This window comes from Bidens hawaiensis, unplaced genomic scaffold (assembly GCF_021521415.1).
Source record: "Bidens hawaiensis isolate Kalapana, Puna unplaced genomic scaffold, B.hawaiensis_p1.1 tig00081117_1, whole genome shotgun sequence".
Lineage (NCBI taxonomy): Eukaryota > Viridiplantae > Streptophyta > Magnoliopsida > Asterales > Asteraceae > Bidens > Bidens hawaiensis.
Genome location: NW_027503766.1, coordinates 11,770 through 30,337, shown reverse-complemented (window position 1 = coordinate 30,337; position 18,568 = coordinate 11,770). Strand labels below are relative to the sequence as shown.

At 35.7% G+C, this 18,568-nt stretch overlaps 1 protein-coding gene across 1 annotated transcript; it reads right to left on the bottom strand.

The window, feature by feature from the left end:
- Positions 1-4,249: 4,249 nt before the first annotated feature.
- LOC143607319 (uncharacterized) lies at positions 4,250-4,813 on the bottom strand. The gene has a single exon (XM_077082804.1). The coding sequence runs from the start codon at positions 4,811-4,813 to the stop codon at positions 4,250-4,252; it is 564 nt and encodes a 187-aa protein (XP_076938919.1).
- Between the last annotated feature and the right edge of the window lie 13,755 nt (positions 4,814-18,568).

Sequence of the window (18,568 nt, the reverse complement as noted above, 5' to 3'; positions counted from 1 at the left end):
GTCAATATCATTGATTAAAATTTTATTGTGAATATATGGAAATTAGATTTATGGAAGGTTGATGACATGGAAGCCTATGTGGACAACCTAGGCGAAGGACATGTGGACAAAATTGTGTTGCTTTAATATATTAGTAAGATTAGATTAGATTAGATTAGATGAGAATATGATAACAATAACAAAACAATATTATTGAAGCTATATAACTTATTTATGCAATTAAATAATCGAGAGGTTATCTTATCGTGGACAAGTGATAAACGAGCAAGTAAAGTCCTTTCCAGTTGGTATCAACCAACGTACTTGGGTAATCGCGCAAGTAAGGTCCTTTCCAGTTGATAACAACCAACGTACTCGGATAATGAGACCCTTTTCCACTCGATACAAATGGACCTGAGTGCAAACGGGGGCGTATGATCATACTTATTGAGGCTACCACGTGCAAGTAAATTCGAGCAAATAATCAAGTAACACACAAGTCCATATAGTGAATTGTAGTTTGTAATCGCAATAATAAATACTTGAAGTTTTGTAGGACCCCAAAATATGAAAATGTTTAAAAAGGGGTGGTGAGAAACTCACCTCGAATGCGAAGATAATCTTGTAATAAAAGCCGGTAGCACAATAATGAAACCGACGCGATCTAAAAGTGCGTTTAAAGAATCCAAAATGATTGAACTTCTCGAGCTATAAATAAATACGAAATTTAAACAACAATCCAACGGAATTATTAAAATTGATTAATCGTTAGGAATATGTATTATTTTATTATTTTAAGACAATGATTATTTTAATATTATTTTAAGTCTTAATGGTTTTAACGAAACTTTAAGTTAACGAAATCAGGTTCAACGAACAAATTTAAGTTGATGAGTTAATGTTAACGAATCGTAATAATAAACAAAAACTAATCTTAATGATTTAACGAAAATATTATCAATTTAACGCTAAGTTTGAATGTGTTTTATCTTGAAAATGAAAATGAAAATGTTAACGCTTTTAGATAAATTAAATATTATTTTAACAACATTAGAAAATTAGATTAACACAATAATGAGAAGTGTTATATTTGCGAATTATGGATATTAATGATGGTTTTAACTCGAATTAATATGGTTAACCGAATAAAGTTATCTCTAATGTTTTAACGACTGTGAAGTTTGGGTCTTAGATGAATGATAATTTATAAAGATTTTATTTGATTTTTAGTAATTTAATTTGATAAAAAAAATGTTAAAGAAAAGGCTTAAAAAAATTGAACAAAAACTTAGTCACGGCCCGGGTTCGAACCCGGGTCTCCACGCCCAAACTGCCGAGTCTTAACCAACTAAAATTATTGATCATGTTCGTCTTCTTAAATTATTGATCATGTTCATCTTCTTCACTATACAAACAAACCCTAGAGTTTCAATTCAAGAGAACTGATCTATGTTTATTTAATCCATGTTAGGGGTTTGTTTTATTGGCTCAAAACTAATCAAAATCATATAAAACTTACTTGGTAATGTTTTGGTTTGATGATGAACACAGCTCGCCGGAAAACGAACTTGGACGGATTATTTAAGCAATATAAAGTGTATTTTGAGTTAAATTGAAGAATGAGAAAAGTTCAGTGGATGTATTCGCTCCTATTTATACAAGTAAATGGAGCGTAGGCTCGTTAATGGTATTAATTGGGTTTGGCCGAAATTCCGGCGTGTTTTGCGGCTAATACGACGGGGTCAAACGTGCTAATTAGGATGTTTAAATGCCTTATGATCGTTGTTTATTGATTGCCGTTACGGGAGAAAGATGTTACACCCTTTTAATTGGTTCAAAACGCGAAAATAACATGTCTTAAATAATGGGCGGAGCCGTTGCTACCTCGCCGAAAACTCCGTGCCGGAAAGACGAGTAACATGGAGGGGGCTGGGTACTTTTTAATTTAATATCATAATTCAAATTAGAATTTACATAAATGGCCCTTATAGTTTCAGTTTTCATATAAATAGATTTTGATTTTATATTTTCATATTCGACCTTGCACTTTGAATGATTTAAAATAAAATAGAAATAATATACTTGGATAGTTTTCATATTACACCCGAAAAGTTAGCAATCGTTTAGAATAAAAAAAAACTTTAAATCCCGTAGTTTCGTAAATTGATCAAAACGAAAAGAAAAGAAAAAAAAACAAACGATTGATAAACGTTAACCCGAATAAAATGAAACGACAAAACGAATTGGGGCAATGTATATGAATTCACGTAAATAAAGTTTACAAGTGACACATAAAATACGTGCCACGAAAATTTATTAATATATATATATATAAAGGGTTCAAATAAAAATAAGTAATTTCCTAAGAATAGTAAGAATGACATAAAATTTGAAGTTAGTAAACTATTTGAGTCTATCTAGGACACTATGTAGACTAAATCCTAGATACTAGGAAACTATTTAATATTTTTAAAACTACTAATCTCAACCACTAGATCCTAGATCCAAGTGCCTAGCTCCTTGACTCCATTTTAAGTTTACTTTCATCTTAAGTTCTGTACAATATAAAAACGAAAAAAGCAAGATATTTATAATAAGTAGTGTTTTTTTGTTGCGTCTCAGCGTCGGGCTGCTGTTTTTGCTTTTAAATATCAGAAATTGACGTCAAATCGGTTGAAATCGACGGTGTCTGTCCTAAATCGTAAAAAAAACAAAGAACCCGCGCAGTGTGATGGTGAACCGACACGAATTAGCTCGGTATCAGATTACAGAACTCAAAGTAAAGAAGAAAAAAAAAACACAAAACTTCAACTTTAATCTAATCTACATAATAAAGTAAAGGAAACCAATAATAAAGTAAAGGAAACCAATATGTGTCAGCTGCCCCATTCTCAATCATTCATAATTTTATTTTCCCGCCCCCGTACTTTTTTATGGTTTATTTTCCATATGTGATTAATTTTACCAACATTCCTATTCTCCAGCTACATTTTCTAGAATTAGGGTTCATCGGCTCCTAGTTCATATTCTTTGGCGAATTTATTTTCAAAATTCGTGGTTCATTCGTCCCGGAATCATAACATCTGGAAGGCTCAGGCTTCGTAATACAATGATTTGTATAGATTCGTAATAACAACCAGTGATTAATCATCTAAGGATTCACAATATGGAAGGTATGCAATTTAACTCGCAATTTTATGTTTAACTGTTTCCACTAATTTCAGAACGAACCCTAATTCACGAATCGTTTATAAATATACTTTGAAAAGGGCTGCCTGCCCCTGTGTTTTTCAGGCAAATTCGTTAATTTCTGATATGTACCTATTTTTTTAATTTTTTTCAGTATCAAGTTAGGCAATAGCGATTTGCAGCTTCCTTTCATGGCTCTTCATATCCCATGTATTATCATGTATTAACAACCATTCAGTTGAAACCACAAATTTACAATAGTATTTTACAGATAATGGCTATAAACATAAAGGAACAACTACCTAAGATGGATAATTTTTCATTGCCTTAGATCAGTATGGGCCTCTTGATTTTAAATTGACAAACAAGAAACGAATCTACATTAGTCCCATGCTTAAACAAAATTGAACTGTTTGTCTATCATTTATTCTTTTCACAAATCAGAAAGCTATTGCACAAACTTGAATCTTTTGATTATTTTCTTTTAAGTGCATCACGTATTTTTGAGGCTATTTATGTACATAACATCAGTTGATTGGATTAATAATATGATCAATTCCCTTGCAGACTGTTTATTAGTTAAAGACTATATCAAGAACTTCCTCATCCTTATGTCATTGAAACTTGTAATCTAAACTTAAGTGACCTTATCTATCCGGATAAAAGCAATAACTCAAAAGGTGAATTTTAATGATTATCATTTTTTCTTTTGAGATTGCGGCCCATTTAGTAGCGGGTTAGGGTATTTTGTGCAAAGCACGTTTCTAGCTAATGTTTTGGTTTCATTTATATTTAGGATACATGTTTTAGGCATGATATGTGATATAGCCTTTTGTAGTAGGTAAACACTCCAAGAGAAATTAGAGAAAACAAGAAACTTTGGGGCAATTTTCTGATATATTTCTCAAATGCAAAACAATAATTTAAACATGCAGAAGACAACATTTTAGCACCACGTCCCTTATTTAATGGAAAACATGTGCAACTACTTCTAAAATGCAGTAAACAAAACCTAAAGACTAGGTAAAGTGGCAAACATGAGAATAAAAATAAGAATTCATGTAGTAGTGGAACGTGAAGCTCAATTTATAAATTTGTTGGGCTTTCTAATTTGCCTCTTGGGCCTTTCCTCCATATTAGGTTGTAGTTGAGCTTGGGTAGTTGATGGGCCAGCCTGGTTCATATCATCATCCCCTCCTGGAGAAAAGACATTGTCCTCAATGTCTGGAAAACACGGATATTGCTCTTGGATGGAACCTTTGTCTTCCCAGGTTGTTTCTTCTAGAGGTCTTTTGTCCCATTTAATGAGTAGTTGCTGTTGATTCTCTGGTCTGTTACGACGATCAAGCATGGCCTCCGGTAGCATCTCACAATTATCTTCAGCGGTAAAAGGGTCAAGGGTACATGTTGATTTTGGAATGTTACCATGACTTTCTTTGAGCAGAGAAACATGGAAAATAGGGTGTACTTTTGAGGCTGGTGGTAACTCCAGCTTGTAAGCGACTTTTCCAATGCTTTTCACTATTTTGCAGGGCCCGAAAAAACGTCTCGCGAGCTTTTGATTTTTGCGATCTTGAACCGATTTTTGTCGATAGTGTTGCAGTTTTAGGTAGACCCGGTCACCTGCATCAAACTCTTTCTCCATTCTCTTCTTATTTGCTTGTTTTGTCATACGAGCTCGCGCTTGTTCAAGTAACTTTTTCAAGCCCTCCAAAATATGTCCGTGAGGGACGTGTCAATGGAAGCATTGTTGTTGGACCCCGGTATGTAGTCTGGAATTGTTGTTGCATCCCGACCGTAAAGTGCTTTGAAGGGGGTGATGTTAATGGAAGAATGGTAGCTTGTATTATATGAAAATTTTGCTAGAAACAGGTACATTTCCCAAGTTGATGGCTTATCAAACACAAATGCCCGGAGGTAGTTTTCTAGGCAACGGTTCATAACTTCGGTTTGACCGTCGATTTGCGGATGATAGGCACTGGAGTGGAGAAGTTCCGTGCCCATTTGTTTGAAGAGTTCCTTCCAAAAACGGCTAAGGAACAACGGGTCGCGGTCCGACACGATCATGTTTGGAAGTCCATGTAGACGATATATTTCCCGCATAAATATGGAGGCTAGTGAGACGGCCGTGTAGTGAGTTGGTAAGGCAATGAAGTGAGCGAATTTGGAAAGACGATCTACGATCACCCAAACCGTTGTTTTCCCTTTGAACATGGCAAATTTGTAATAAAATCCATGGAGAGATCTTGCCAAGTTGAATTTGGGATGGGCAGTGGTTGCAATAGTCCATAAGGCTGATGAGTGGGAATCTTAATAGCTTGACAAATTGCACATTCTTTAACAAAATTAGTGACATCTTTTTTTTAACCTCAGCCACGAAAAAGAAGCTGAAATCCTTTTAAACGTGGCATTGACCCCGGAGTGTCCCCCTAAAAATGAAGAGTGAAATTCGTGTAGTAATTGCTTACGCAATGTGGTGATAGGGGGAACCATAATCCTACCCTTTAAATACATTAGTCCGTCTCGATAAAGGTGGTGGGGAAACTATTAGATGATTATTAGAGAATTTATGACTTCATTTATGTTATAGTCTTTTTGTATTCATTTGTTGTATTATTTAAGTTGTAATCTCCTTTTTGTATTCTATGAAATTCAATATTTTGTACATGGTGATCGACGGTTACGATTATTAAAATAACCCGAGGGGCATGGGTTGTGGTAACCGGAGTGACGAAAGGAGCCACGGTTTGAAGAATTGAATCGGCCGCGGTTTGACAGATTAGAATTAGCCGAGGGTCCATGGAGGGCCTTGATAAATAATTCATGGCTCTCTGCTTGAGCAACCAAATCAGAGAGGCTTGGAACGGGTCGCGTGGCACGAAGTGAGATTGAAAAATTTTCAAAGGAGGGACCTAAACCACATAAAAAGCAGTGGAGTTGTTCGTTTGGTTCAATCGGGTGACCGATAGCAATCAATTGGTCACAAATAAGCTTGAAAGCCTGGCTAAACTCAGACACGGATTTGTCACCCTTTTGGAGTAATTGGAGTTGGTCATGAAGATTTTGAACCCGCTCAATCGAGGAGTTACTAAAAGCTGCTTCCAAAGCTACCCATATTTCACGAGCCGTGGGCAGCCCGACGGTAACCGATACCGCCTCTTCGGTCAAGGAAGCATTGAGAATAATGACAGTTCGTTGATCAGCAGCAATCCATGATGCAAATTCAGGGTTTTCGACCACTTTTTTTATCCTCACTGGTAATAACTGCAGCAGGGGCACACTTAGTACCATCAACAGTTCAATATTTTGTACATGGTATCACCCAATGACAACTCGTGCCAAATTGGGCGTATTCAAACCACGTCATCGTGCCGACTTTTCACATACACTAAACCTTCCGCTCCATCATGCCCTTTTCACCTCATCTGATCCTAAATCTTTCAAAACTGGCTCTCACGGTGAGAAATGGGTGCTTGCGATGCAACGTGAAATCGATGCTCTTCATCGAAATAACACGTGGACTCTTGTTCCTCGCCCTTCTAATCCCACCATTGTTGGTTCTAAATGGCTTTTTCGTACAAAATTTCATTCTGATGGCACTATTGAACGTCACAAAGCACGTATTGTGGCTCAAGGTTTCAGTCAGACACCGGGTCTTGATTACTTCCACACGTTTAGTCCTGTTGTTAAAGCTGCAACCGTTCGCACAGTTGTTTCCTTAGCTTTCATCAACCAATGGAAATTACAACAGTTAGACGTCAATAATGCCTTCCTTCATGGGCATCTCACTGAAAGTGTATACATGGAACAACTGCCAGGGTTTTTTGACTCCAACTTTCCTTCTCATGTATGTAAATTAAATAAAGCCTTATATGGGCTCAAACAAGCTCCTTGGGCTTGGTTTCATAGCCTTAGCACCTTCCTTATTAACAATGGATTTACATGTAGTGGTGCTGACCCATCTTTGTTTGTCTTCAAACGAAATTCTTGTCTTATGGATCTCTTAGTGTATGTTTATGATTTGATCTTAACTGGCAATCAGCCTCATACTCTCACATCATTTATCACGCGTCTAAATCAAGAATTTTCCATCAAAGATCTGGGGGAGCTCAACTACTTTCTTGGGCTTGAAATTACTTATACTTCAAATGGAATATTTTTAAACCAATCCAAGTACACGACTGACATACTTACACGTGCTAAGATGTTGGATGCCAAACCGGCACCGACACCTTTAAGCACTAATGTTTCTTTTGTGTTTGCAGGTACTTTATATTCTGATCCCCACTCTTTATCGTTCGATTGTGGGGGCTCTTCAGTATCTCTCGATTACTCGTCCTGACATATCCTATGCTGTTAATCAAGTTAGTCAGTTTTTGCATGCCCCGACAGTTACGCACTATGAAGCTGTCAAACGGATTCTCAGATATATCAAGGCCACTCTTGCCTTTGGTCTTCACTACTGTAAGCCCTCTCATACTTCTTTACTGGGTTACTCTGATGCTGATTGGGCTCGCTGCTTGGAAACACATTGATCCACTTATGGCTACTATATTTTTTTGGGGGGCAATCTTATTTCATGGAGTGCTAAGAAACAACCTACTATTGCTCGTTCCAGTTGTGAATCTGAATATCGAGTTATGGCAAATACTGCTGCTGAGGTTGTATGGCTCACTCATCTTCTTCAAGAACTTCATGCCTTACCGCCTGATCGCCCGACTATTTTATGTGACAACCAAAGTGCTTTATTTCTCACTCAAAATCCTGTCTCTCACAAGCGAGCCAAGCACATTGATTTGGATTATCACTTTATTCGTGAACTAGTTGCTTCTGGTAAGTTGTATACCAAGTTTGTTCCAACCAAGCTTCAGGTGGCAGATATATTTACAAAAAGCCTTCCTCGTCCTCAATTTGACTACTTTCGTCGGATTCTTCGCTTAGGTCCACCACCGTCTCGCTTGAGGGGGGATATTAGATTATTATTAGAGAATTTATGAGTTCATTTATGTTATAGTCTTTTAGTATTCATTTGTTGTATGATTTAAGTTGTAATCTCCTTTTTGTATTCTATGAAATTCAATATTTTGTATAGAAACGCTATAGGATCTGTGTTATTTGCTCCACCAACTGTTGACCTAGTTGGTTTTCTTTGAAGTAATCTTTAATTTCATTTAGCCAAGGAGCTGTGGGATGTGATAATGCTAACATGGTTGGGAGAGTGACTCGGCTTAATGCATCGGCTACGATATTTTCTTTACCGGGTTTGAAATGAATTTCAAAGTCGTAACCGATGAGCTTGGTGACCCATTTTTGTTGTTACGGTGTTTGGATGGTTTGGGTTAGTAAATGTTTGAGGCTATGGTGATCGGTATAGATACGAAAGTGACGTCCAAGAAGGTACTGACGCCATTTACGTACCGATTCAGTGATGGCGTACAATTCTTTTGTATATGTTGATTGGGCTTGTGTGGTTGAACATAAATTTTTGGAAAAAAAAGCGATGGGTTGGTTTTCTTGGGATAGTACCGCACCAATGGCTCGGTCGGAGGCACGTGAGGTCAAAGGGTTTGGTAAAGTTTGGTAAGGCTAAGGTGACAAGATCTGTTCTTTTAAGGTGGTAAAAGCTGTGTTGGATAGCATCTATTTTATCTTGTTCTGGCGAGACCCCGATGCAAGAAATACGATGGCCGAGGAAGGAGATATTTGGGATAGCGAACACACATTTGGAGGCTTTGGCATAAAATTGGTTTTGGGATAAGGTTTCAAAAACATACTTCAAATGTGAGTAATGCTCTTCTTTTGTGGTACTGTAAATAAGGATATCATAAACAAAAAACCAACACAAAAAGACGTAGGACTGACCTAAACAAATCATTCATGGCAGATTGAAACATGGATAGAGCGTTTGTAAGACCGAAGGCATGACGAGGAATTCGTAATGGCCATCGGTTTGCGAAAAGCTGTCTTATGAATGTCTTGTTCGGCTACACGTATTTGATGATATCCTGAGCGGAGGTCGATTTTGGAGGAAGACGGTACCGCCGTGTAACTCGTCTAACAATTCATCAATGGTAGGAATGGGAAATCGATCTTTGACTGTTGCTGCGTTTAGGGCGCGGTAAAACGCCACGTTTCGTCTTTCTTTTTAACCAATAAAACGGGTGATGAGAATGGGCTTTGGCTCGGTCGGATAATACCATCTCTTAGCATTTCGGCAATTAATTGTGTCATGATTTGTTTATGAAAATGAGGGTATCGGTATGGTTAAACATTAATAGGTTGATTGTCATTGAGCATGGGTATGTGGTGATCATGTTGTCTGTTTGGTGGTAAGGAATGGGTTTCTCGAATAAGATGTGAAATGTTTATAGAAGAGCGTGAATGAGAGGGTCTATTGGTGGTGAATCTGGTGTTGTTGTTAGTGGTTTAGAATCCTTGACGAAAGCATGAAGTGATGCTGCTACTGACCCATGGCGAATTATAGATGAAAGTGAGCTTGGTGAAACCAGTTGGCTAAGTGGGTCGCCACGGAGTCTTGTGGTAACTCCGCTTTTGTTAAACGATATCTCCGGTACAGAAAAATCAGCGGTGATTGATCCCAAGGTGCCCAGCCAATAGATATCCAAAACTACATCTGCACCTTGAACTGGAAAGATGAAGAAGGGAATCTGAAAGTTAGTCTTTTGAGTTGAACCGTAACATCTGGGCAGTGTCCTTCACAGTGAATCAATTGATCATTGCCGACCATGACGGAAAACGGGTTGCGCGGTTTAGTTAAAAGACGGTGGCTTGAAGCAATACGAGGTTGGATAATGTTGTGGGTGCGTTCGCAATCAATCAAAATTGTAACCGGTTTGCAATTAATGTAGCCGGTAACACGAAGCGTTTGAAGGGAAGACATGGCGTCTGATAATGACATGAATTCGGGTGGTGGGGTGTTGTTTTCTTTGTCTAGCATTGGTGATTCGTGTTGGTTTGGGTAGTCATCCTTATCCACGATTAAAAGGAACTGTGGAGGAGAACATTTATGGCCTGGAAAGTATTTTTCCAGGCACACAGACTTTCTTTGCGGCGTTGCTGGATTGCTTCCGGTGATAATTTTGTGAATGCAAGTGGTTTTGGTGGTGTAGGTAAAAGTGGAGGATTAGAATATTGGGAAGGCTTATTATCTGTTGGAGTTAGTTTAGGAGTGGGCTGGGAATTCGGTAAAGTTGGTGTGGTGGAAAAAGTGGTCCATGGTTGAGGATTTTTGTACGGGTAAAAGGTCTTGGGTTTATAGGGTTGTAAGTATAATTTATCCTCCAAAAGTCTTGCAAGTCCACATGCATCATGCAATGTGGTGGGTTTAAGGACTACTAGTTCAGCTCTTATATCCGGTTTAACGCCTGAGATAAAGCAATTTAGTAGGGTGTGTGGAGATAACCCTGTTATTCGGTTACTAATCCGCTCGAATTCTGTTTGATATTCGGCAACGGAAGCGGTTTACTGAAGTTTAAAGATGGTAGCTTCATGGTTCTCGTAGGTTGAAGGACCAGAACGGAGTTCAACCTCACGTTTAAAATCGGTCCAGGTACCTAAAAGGTCATTATTAGCAAGATGTTGGTACCATGAAAGTGCATCGCCGATGAAGTGGAATGCGGTTAAGGAGACACGTTCCCCGGGAGGAACGTTGTAATATGCAAAAAAGTTGTCGGCTTGAAAAATCCACCAAAGGGGGTTGGAGCCATCGAACATAGGAAGGGTGATTTTTGGTTGACGCGGGTGGCGGTTGACGTTTTTGGCCGGTGGTTCTTAACGATTAGTGGTGTGCGCGGGCGATCATTGAAGATAGTGTCGATGTTAATGGAATTAGAGAGTTCGGTGACGTGGTTATCGAGGCGAGCTATGGTTGCAGATTGAGCATCGAGTTTAGTGTTAAGGTTTTCGGTGGCTTTAATCAGGGCGTCTAACTGGGCGGTTAATTGGTTCGAGTTTTGAGTCTTGGATGTAGAAGCTGCGGTGGTGATAGCTATTAATTGAGCAAGTTGGTTGGTGACCGAATATGGGATATCGTCGGAGGCGGATGAATCTTTGCGTGGCGGCATAGGGGAAGGAAGAGACGCGAATAAAAGCACCAAGAAGATATAGCCTTTTGTAGTAGGCAAACACTCCAAGAGAAATTAGAGAGAACAAGAAACTTTGGGGCAATTTTCTGATATATTTCTCAAATACAAAACAAGAATTTAAACATGCAGAAGACAACGGTTTATCACCAATTCCCTTATTTAATGGAAAACATGTGCAACTACTTCTAAAATGCAGTTAACAAAACCTAAAGACTAGGTAAACATGAGAATAAAAATAGGAATTCATGCATTAGTGGAACGGGCAGCTCAATTTATAAATTTGTTGGGCTTTCTAATTTGCCTCTTGGGCCTTTCCTCCATATTAGGTTGTAGTTGAGCTTGGGTAGTTGATGGGCCAGCCTGGTTCATATCAATATGGTTAAGAAATCATTGATGTCTTGGTAACACACAAAGTTGGATGAGGTACAACTTACTTTCCTTGATAAATTATATGGTAGAGCTTATTGCTATTTTACTATTCACTTTTATTTGATTTCCTATGAAAACTTATATAATATATCAGTACCTTCATTATCTTAGTTAACTTTGGGAATATATCTAAGATGCATATGAGCTAATGACATTAAATTACATAATTTTAAAAACAGTATTATGATTGCTTACAGGTAATCGTAAATTGTTTATAAAAAACAATAAGATGTTGTGCCACGTGTCCTATTATAATGATATATAATAAGTGGAATACTGGAATTTAGTTACTTAATCGAACCTGCAAAAAGTGGTTTAAAGGGAAACTATTACTTATTTCAAATCATTCACACAAAGTTTATTTTAATAGAAAACATGTAAAGCTATTATTAGTTATAGTATCAATGGAGGTTGTGGTAGCTATAACAGATTAACATATAAGATAATGCTGACTATGTCAACAATATTATCAATTAATGATAGATTATGGCCAAATAAGTCTATAGTCTAAACTAACAACCAAATCGTGTCGTTTTGGATGGTTTGAACATTCTTCACAAACATTCATCAAGGTTCCATTTTTAGGCGTTGTGTCATATTTGACCATATGTAACATCCGTCTTTTGAAAATAATAAATAAAGAAGATTTTATTATTTAAATATGTGTCGTTATTTAATTTTGTTAAATAATAATAGGATTGAGTGGTAGGCTTAAGGATAATACATGGACTTGAAAATGGTTACGGGCCTAAGGTCCATGGGCTTGGAGTATTTAAACTCCAAAACCTCCCTAAAACCCTAACATTCTCCTTCACCACCTTCTGCCTCCATACACACACTCAAAACACACACAAGCACTCCTTTAATACTGGATCCAGATCCGAGCTAAAGAGGAATAGATTTCATTTTCTTGCATCATCATCAAACAAGAAACACGTCTAGGTTCACGAGTTGGTCCAGATATGAACCGAACCGAAATCCAAGAAAGGTATGTTTTTAGTATAAAGGTTAGGTTTTTGATGTCGATTTGTTTTAAGATCCAACACTAAGGAAAACTGAGCCTTATAGGATAAGAAAAACATGAACTTTTGGTAAACAAGTTAATTGGGTTAAGGCGGTACAAATAAGTGATGTTCGGGCCGTGTTAAGCAAGGAAATGGAGTTGTTACGGCCCAGAACTCGTTCTAGCAGTAAAACGGGCATAACGGGGGCGTAAGGAAGTGACCGGAATAGAAATGCTTGAAAGAAACGAGCCGAGTTGAGTATGACTCGACCCGATTCAAAAGGAACCGAGTCGAGTGTGACTCGACCCGATTCAAAAAGGAACCGAGTCGAGTGTAACTCGATCCGATTCAAAAGGAACCGAGTCGAGTGTGACTTTATCTTATTCAAAAGAACCGAGTCAAGTTTGTGAAGGAACCGAGTCGAGTGTTGTGGTTCGACTCGATTAAAAAGGAGTCGAATCGAGTTAAGTGGTTCGACTCATTTGAACTTGGCTCAGACTTTGAAAAGGTCATTTTCTAATAAAGTTTTTGCTAAAGGCTTATTAATGAAAATAAAAGTTTTCCAAGCTGACTTCGTAGTTCGACCCTAGACAGGGGCTCTGCCCCTTGGAACCCTGCTAGGGGCTGCTGCCCATAGACCCCGCTGTCAGGGGCGCTACCCTCGGACCCCTGTTCGTTGAGGGTTTTACTAACTTAGAAGTATGAGATAGTTAGGACTAGATAACTAATACTTGTAACTTGTAAAACAGTTAGCCGTGCTCAGTTAAAGAGAGGTGTCACTATTAACTCTGAGAGCAACCGTATTCAGGTGAGTTTCTAGCCCCTTTCTCTGTTCTGTTTTTGGGGCTGTGTGCATACTCCTATATGATTAGTCAATACACATACCTTAAGTGATAAGTGTATGTATATGAATGTTTTACGAATGATATTGTAATATGAAATGCATGAAGGAAAGGTTAGGAGTATGTATGTGTATATATATATATATACACATACATACATACATACTCCTAACCTTTCCTTCATGCATTTCATATACACATGTGCCAAGGAAAGATATATATGGTTGTACGGAATGTAGGGAACATACTGTAATAATATTTGCGAATACAGGGAATAAACCCTAATAATATCTGCGAATATGGGACCCTAATAATATCCGTGAAACTATAGGGCGAAAGGCTCTTAAAACGTCGAGATAGTTATGTATGAAATATGAAAGTTAAAGTTAACAAGAAAGTATGAAAGAATGAAAGATAAGCAGGTCAGGTTTGTTATATGTATCTTCGGATGCGTATAAGTATGTTTGAGAATGTAATGTCTGTTTCCTGATTAACTAGAACTCACTCAGCATAGCTGACTTTTACTATGCATGCAGGTAAATAGAATGAAGGAGCTGAGAGGGACACATGGCACTAGGTGAAGACTGGGCATCTGATGTTTAATATTAAGACAAGTAGAATGATGCTTTCAACAAGAATTTATGTTTTTTAATATAATGTTTGAAGTTTTATTATTTCGTGAAAAAGTATTAATTCATTCTGATATTTAGAATTGTGTTTAAGAGTAAATCCAACATCCAATGTCGGGCACCGGGATCGGGGCCTTACAAGTTGGTATCAGAGCATAAGTTCAAGAGAAATTAGCATCCTATATGCTTAGACTCGAACATAGAATGGGACTAAGTGAAGGAAAAGAAAGGAGATGCCATTCCAAGAAAGCCATGTGTCACTCAAACAAGCCAACTAATGGTAAGATACATGATTTACTTCATGTGTAATGTAAAGAATGAGTAAGAAAGTTAGATTAACTGCTTGAGATAGAAATATTTGTTATATGTGATGATATGAAATGTTTGATTAATTGTCTAAACTATTCCTAGCACTAGTGGAATCACAAAGGGAAGTGTATAGGACATGGAAAGTAACGTGATCAGCTGATCACAGCTGGCCACTGTTATTACCTGCTTGCCTTACTATTCTTGTACTAAATAGTTCATAGAGTAATGACGTTTGTGTTTTCTTGTAGAACTCGAATGGCTGGAGAAAGAAAGGTTACTGGGAAGGGAGGTCGTACAGGATATCGTGGTAGGCCACGTGTTGTCCCGATACCTTCTGAAGAACCGGTTAGTAACACCAGAGAGGGAGGAAGCACAGCCAGGCGAAACCCTAGTAACAACAAGGGTGTCAGCTTGATCCTGCTATTCAAGATTTAATAACCTAAATCTAGTGTCTTTGTCGAGCTTCATCCTCTAATAATGATACATGTAGCATATATACAAAATGCGGTCAACTAATTAAATAGTTGGTGAGTTCACACAAGATTTATATAAGTACGTAAAAACCATGCAATTCCATGAACAAGTGTAGTAATCGCGCATGCAATATCCTTTCCAGTTGATATCATCCAACGTACTTGGATCGGGGGTCCCTTTTCCACTCATAACAAAATGGTCCTGAGTGCAAGGGGGGGGGGGGGGGCGTATGATCATACTTATTGAGGCAACCATGAGCAAGTAATTCTGAGCAAGTACTCAAGTAAACACACAAGTCCATAATATGAATCGCAATTTTGTAAATGACTCGATAAACCATTGAATAGATAAGATAAATATGCTACCCCAAAATGTATAAAAGTGTTAAAAAGAGGGTGTGAGAAACTCACCTTGAAATTGAAGATCAACTTGAAATAAAAAGCGAAAGAGCGTTAAAGAACCCCGAACGATTGAACTTCATGAACTAGAATTTGATTAGGAAGTTAAATAATTAAAAACAAGAACAAAACTGACTAACGGGATTGAAGAAGTTAAATAATTTGGTTTTAGGTGTTAAGCATCATTTTAATATATTTTATTAGCATTTTATGGCTTCTTATATTATAATATTATATTTAAACTTTTATCGGAATTTTAACGTTTTAAATTAATTAAATATTATTTTAACTACATTAGAATAATAACTTAACACTATAATGAGGAATTTAATATTTGCGAATTACGGATTTTAACGATTGTTTTAACTCGAAAATGGTCATGTGAAACGAATTATAAAGCTAATGAATTATAAGCTTCCTTTAATGGTTTTAAATTATTTTAATAGTAATTAACTATTAATTTCTGAGAATTTTAACATTTATGGAACGTCTGTTTAACGTAGTTTTTATCTCATATCATTAGTTCAGCATACTAACATTATTAACGAAAAATATAATATTAACGAGATGGAAATAACTTAAATAATATAATATTGTCGGGTTTCACGAAACTTTAACGTTTATGAAAAGTCGTGTTTTTGGACGAAAATGACAAAATATAAAATTATACATAACTTTATTTAATTTAAAAATAATTTTTATTTGATTTTTAATAATTATATTAATTTGATTTGGTTTATATTAAAGAAAATGGGTTTTCTTAAAAAAATAACAATTATTGTGCACTGACCCGGGTTTGGATCAGGGTCTGATGTGCATTACACTTGAATCTTAACCAACTGCACTAGCATGTTTGTTTGGTTCTAAACAGAAACAAAATAACTTAAACAATAATAACATGTTCATCTTCAACCTCCTAACATTAGCAATCTAATTCAACAATTTCCTTTCATGTGTTGCTCAATCTATGTTAGGGCTTTTGTTTATTACTGAAAATAATTCATAAACATGTATTAGTTAATTAATATTGTGAAGAAAAAGACGATGAACGTGGCTCGCCGGAAAACTAAGTTGACGGATTAATTTCTTGATTGGGAATGTTTTAGATTAAAAGAATGATTGTAGCAGATTTGGATAAAGTATAAGATCCTATTTATAACATCAATTGGAGTGTTTTGGCTTAAATGTTCGTTATTGCGTTGTAACCAAAATACGACGGTTTCACGCAATCATTACGCACGTTACAAGTCGTTATTACACGTTATTGACGAAGATTATGGTTTGTTGTTAGTGGAGAAAGATGTTACAAGTTTTAATTGGGTTTAATATACGCATTTCGAGGGTTTATAGTTAGCCGGAATTTATTCACGGCCGCTAGAATTTTCTGGCGCCGGAAAAATGGGATAAGGGTGATGGGGGGTTGGGTTTTAATATTTTAATATTGTATTTTAAATAAATTTACACTTTGGCCCTTGGAGTTTCTAATTCTATTAACACAAAATTAAAATATAAGTTATCAAATGAATCTTGTACTTTAGTAAATGAATAAAACTCGGAATATAATATATAGCTTGGATATTTTTCAAATTACTCTCGATTAGTTTGCGACAACTTCCCGTAGTTTCGTTTTTTAATCGAAAACAATCAAAATATGAATGAATGATGATCGTAAATCGTCGGATATATAACATTAATGATGAACGAGTAACAAAGCTACATCAAAACGACCAAACAGGTCGTTTAACAAATTCAAATATGTAAGGCAATGATGAATAAATACATGTAACAAAATTAATTAATAATATTATATATATATATATATATATATATATATATATATATATATATATATATATATATATATAGGATTAGGTTTATTTCAGAAGTGTTTCTTAGTATGAGAAATGCGATAAGTAATTACAACCAATAATAACTTTCCTTTTAGATATGATTTACTTTAATAGAATGGCCTTCTTAGTTCAAAGCTTTTTTCATATATGGAAAGTAACTTATGTGTGGGATAAGTTATATATTTTTTGTTTTTAATTTAAATATTTTTATCATATAACTAGTTTCATTTAACATAAAATAATCGATCTTCATAATTCCATTTTATCAACAAATATAACTAAGTTACAAACTATTTTTTTCTTTAAAATTATTTGTTTTTTGTATTTTTAATTTATGATTAATTCGTTCATTTTAGTTTTTCGAACTTACCAAATTTAGGAAGATTTTCAACTTTACACTGAATTAGTAAAACCACATACATAGTACATAAATGATCATACACACAATAAAATTTACACATACAATTCGAAATACCACCTCCATAGTGTATATATATGAACCTACACATGATAAATTTACACAAACACAATTAGAAATACCACCTACACAGTACATATATGAACTTACATAACTACATACGATAAAATTTGCATATACACAATTTGAAATACCAGGTACACGGTACATATATGGACCTGCACACGAGAAAATATACACATACACAATTCAAAATACTACCTACACAGTACATATATGAACACACAAAAGATATAATTTACACATATACAATTCGAAATACCACCTACACAGTACATATATGAATCTACACACTACAAAATATATATATATATATATATATATATATATATATATATATATATATATATATATATATTTACGTTAAACTACATAAAATAAATAACAGATAATGCTAACAACCTACACTTGTAAAATTTTCGCATACCCATTCGTGATATCACCTACACAGTACATATATAAGCTTACACAATATTATTTGTGTAAAATAGTTTGTAAAATAATTTCATGAATAACATTATTTATGATTTGAAACAAAAGGAAAAAAAAGAAAAAAACAACAAATTGAACTTATATCATGATTTATTTCAATATTTGAAACAAAAGAAAAAAAATAAAGTCATCAAATGATTTATTAGCAAATGTTTAGGGAATTCTTTGATTATAAACATTTGTTATGGTAGAATAAGACCAAAGTACCCATTTTCTAATAAAAGCCTTATAAATTAATTGCATATTTATTACAGGAATGCCATTATGATTATGAACCATAGATCAAAAATAATCAATGACTCAGATTTATTTCTCGCACTTCTCGCTATAATATCACTTCTCGCAAGATCCATCCCCTACATATATATATATATATATATATATATATAT